At 40.5% G+C, this 3,160-nt stretch overlaps 1 protein-coding gene across 1 annotated transcript; it reads left to right on the top strand.

Annotated features, from left to right (window-relative positions):
• The first annotated feature begins 681 nt into the window (after positions 1–681).
• Positions 682–2,636, top strand: LOC120624013 (achaete-scute complex protein T3-like). Its single transcript, XM_039890320.1, has 2 exons — positions 682–1,284; positions 2,578–2,636. Exon 1 carries the CDS (start codon positions 697–699, stop codon positions 1,276–1,278), a length of 582 nt encoding a protein of 193 aa, XP_039746254.1. The 5' UTR covers positions 682–696; the 3' UTR covers positions 1,279–1,284; positions 2,578–2,636.
• Positions 2,637–3,160: the final 524 nt, after the last annotated feature.

The following is a 3,160-nucleotide window of genomic DNA, read 5'->3' as shown; positions in this document are numbered from 1 at the left end:
GTATCGGCACTGTCTTTCTGTGGATTGCAACTCGAATATTAGAGTATGTTTGGGACTTTTGGATTTGATTGCTTCTCCGTTTTTTTACTTCATCAAGGCCGAACAGAATTTCCGTCTTTGCTTGTTTTATACATATGCTACAATAATGTTTAATTCACGCTCTAAGGAACGAGGGTTAAACAAACCAAATTTCCTAACTCCTGTTTGATATTTTTTTTTGTGTCTAAGCCAGGAATCAGGCCTTGTTATTTTCGGTTCAGCATAGACTTATTTTAGAAAATAATTCCAAACTCCACAACTTATAAACGTATCCCTTATATTTAAAAACTATATAAAATCAAGGTGATCAACTATATTGGATTAGCGTGGCTGGTATATGCTCTAATACCGGGCATTTGCCATGAGGAAAGCAAATCGGCTAACAATAGTGTAGAGATATTACGCAAACGAAATCGCGGGTAAACTCTAGTGGCCATAATAAGTGCCGGTGTATTTTGATCAACGGGCAACGTGCAACAAGTAGCCGAGGCGGGGGGAGTGCGGACCCGTGCGTGCGCGCGCGCCGGGCACGCGCCCCACCGCCGCGCGCCGCGCGCTACTTAGTGTCGGGGGTGCGCGCCACCTCCGACAATCCACCGGCAACCTCCGCGGCACGCACACGTGCGCTCCACTTGACCTACTACCGATACACTCGCGATGCCCATGGCGGCGATACACGCATACCAAAACCTCGGCGTCAACCAAAAGCTCACGCAACTGCAGTCGCCTGCGCCGAGAAGACTGGCGCCAGCTCCGATCGATACCAACCGGTGCAAAAAGAAAACGTATCTCCACCAGCCTTATCCCACCCAACCTGCATCTGTGGCTCGAAGAAATGCAAGGGAAAGGAATCGAGTGAAACAAGTTAACAATGGATTTGCAGCGCTCCGTCAGCATATTCCGTCGGCTGTTTCTGCTGCTTTGGCAGGTGGCAGAGGGTCTTCGAGAAAATTGAGCAAAGTGGATACTTTGAGATTAGCTGTTGAGTATATCAAGAGCTTAAAACGTTTATTGGAAGAAAGTGATGAGGGGTGTACGGAAACGCAACTCAATTTGGGTTTAAACGGCAGTGGACCTCAGACTCCTCCTTCATCCGAAGAATCACACTCACCTGCACCTTCGCTCATATCGGAGAGCTCAGCGGGACCAAACTGTCATGATGCCTATGATTCCTATGATCCGATGAGCCCGGAAGATGAAGAGTTACTCGACGTTATTTCCTGGTGGCAACAACAATGATTTAAGGTTAGTTACACATTTTGTTTATCTTTTGTTTGTAATCATGGTTTGTTTTTGATTTAATTGAAAGTTTGTGCTTTTAAAAGTAATAAGAACTTCTATGAAATATTCCTGAGAGGCTCGTGAACTTGGCTTATTCAATGCGGTAATGATAAGGGGACAAGGTTACAAGAAAAATCGATAAGATAGGTTTTATGAAATTTTGTGAATGAATCCTTAAGTGTGTTGATATAAGTGTCGGAGCTTTGATAGTTCCAAATTCTTATCAGTTTGTTTACCTATTTGTCGCGACTTTATTGACTTTATACTTCTCTACGTCTAGATGATAATAAATTTTAGCTTAATTATTTTCGGCGGCCTTCTAAGTATAAAAAGCTCAGGTAAATATTAAAAATATGCTAAGCTTTTTGTCCTATTTGTTAGTCACGGTTGCCTACCGGGTCAGGTCTACGCTTTTATGTTGCACAATTTCAAAAGAGATTTAGGACCCTCGGTCGTATGAGCCAAAAGGTAAACACATATACTATTCTGGGTACGCATTGAACCGTCGTCGGGTAGAGTTTATCTATTCTTTGTTAAATAACGTTGGCACAAAAGATCTTCTTTTGACAATGGCGAATCCTAAAATATGTCGTTTCATAAAAACTTTTATACCTAGTTTAGGTAAAATTTTTTGCTAGGTGTTTCACTATCGAAGAATAAAGTCAGGTTTAATAAGTTGTAAGTTTGAACCCGCATCTTTCATTCTCATTTCGCTAGCTGAGCAACAATTACTTCTAACAATCTGTGGTTCATCCCGCATGTAGTGAGAAAATTGCACATAAAAAGTGGTGTATTCTAATAACAACAGGTCCTTGGAGATCGCTCTGATTTGTTACGAGTGGAAACAGGTTTCGCTGCGCAAACTTCTGTTTGTTTATCTTAAATCAAAACACTGCATCCGGTCAATAAGAACTGTCGACACATATTTCACCATATGGTCAATCTTTAGAGATCATCCGAAATTCGGTAGCGCCATTGAAAAACTTGAAATTTAAACTTGCAAAAAATGAGTAGCCCACTTCGCCGCCTATTAATTTATTGTACCGGAAGACGAAATCTCAAGAGGAAATAGAAGGGCGCTGAGGGAAGCACACGTGTTACAATATTTGCTAAGCACTAAGCAAACATCTGGTGATACCAGTTGGGTTTTCATGGGAATTATATCTCGAATCGACATGTCGAGTGTTACAGATAACTTAGTTAATGTGTGATTGAAAATAAACGTACCTATATGTAATCGCGTTTCCTTTTTTCCAGGTATCGTGATTTACGGTGATCAAAGTGCGGCCATTGAGCGGCTTGTTGATTGTGAAAAAAGAAGTATTCGCATCAAGAAGGACTTGAGTGTTGGAGCGCAAGGGACTCTGAGAGAACCTCTAATTAAGCGCAATCAGTATATTCCTAATGAGAGGGGATAATGGTGGACTATAACGACCCCATCGATGCATTCCGCCGAGCGACTGAGCAACCGAACCCTGCTTACATTTCATACATGGATGAAATAGCAGTAACAAGACTGAAACGATTATTGTTCCATTTAAGCATTTAGTAATATCGTAGAAGACTTGAATCACGCTGTGCCTTTATGTAGCCTTATCTTAGCTTCCAATAAGATTTAGTTTTATAGTTAAGTTTTAATAGTCTATCTAGTCATTATGTTTAAAAATAGTTTATATTGTACAGATTTTATCAACAAGAAAGCTAAGATTAGGACAATTCCGTTTGATTTTATTGCGTTTCAAGATTGGCGTTATATTTCGAGACAAAGACTTAATGTAAATAGATAAGTTGTAGCACCCTAAGAGAGATTCCTAATAATTTAAGATATTAAAAAATATCA

The sequence above is a fragment of the Pararge aegeria genome, chromosome 5 (genome assembly GCF_905163445.1).
Source record: "Pararge aegeria chromosome 5, ilParAegt1.1, whole genome shotgun sequence".
In the NCBI taxonomy this organism is placed as follows: domain Eukaryota; kingdom Metazoa; phylum Arthropoda; class Insecta; order Lepidoptera; family Nymphalidae; genus Pararge; species Pararge aegeria.
The sequence above is the reverse complement of the archived record's forward strand: the minus strand, read 5'-3'. Positions and strand labels throughout refer to the sequence as shown.

Coding starts and splice junctions, on each gene's coding strand:
- LOC120624013 (XM_039890320.1), top strand. CDS start 697: ATGCCCATGGCGGCGATACACGCATACCAAAACCTCGGCGTCAACCAA.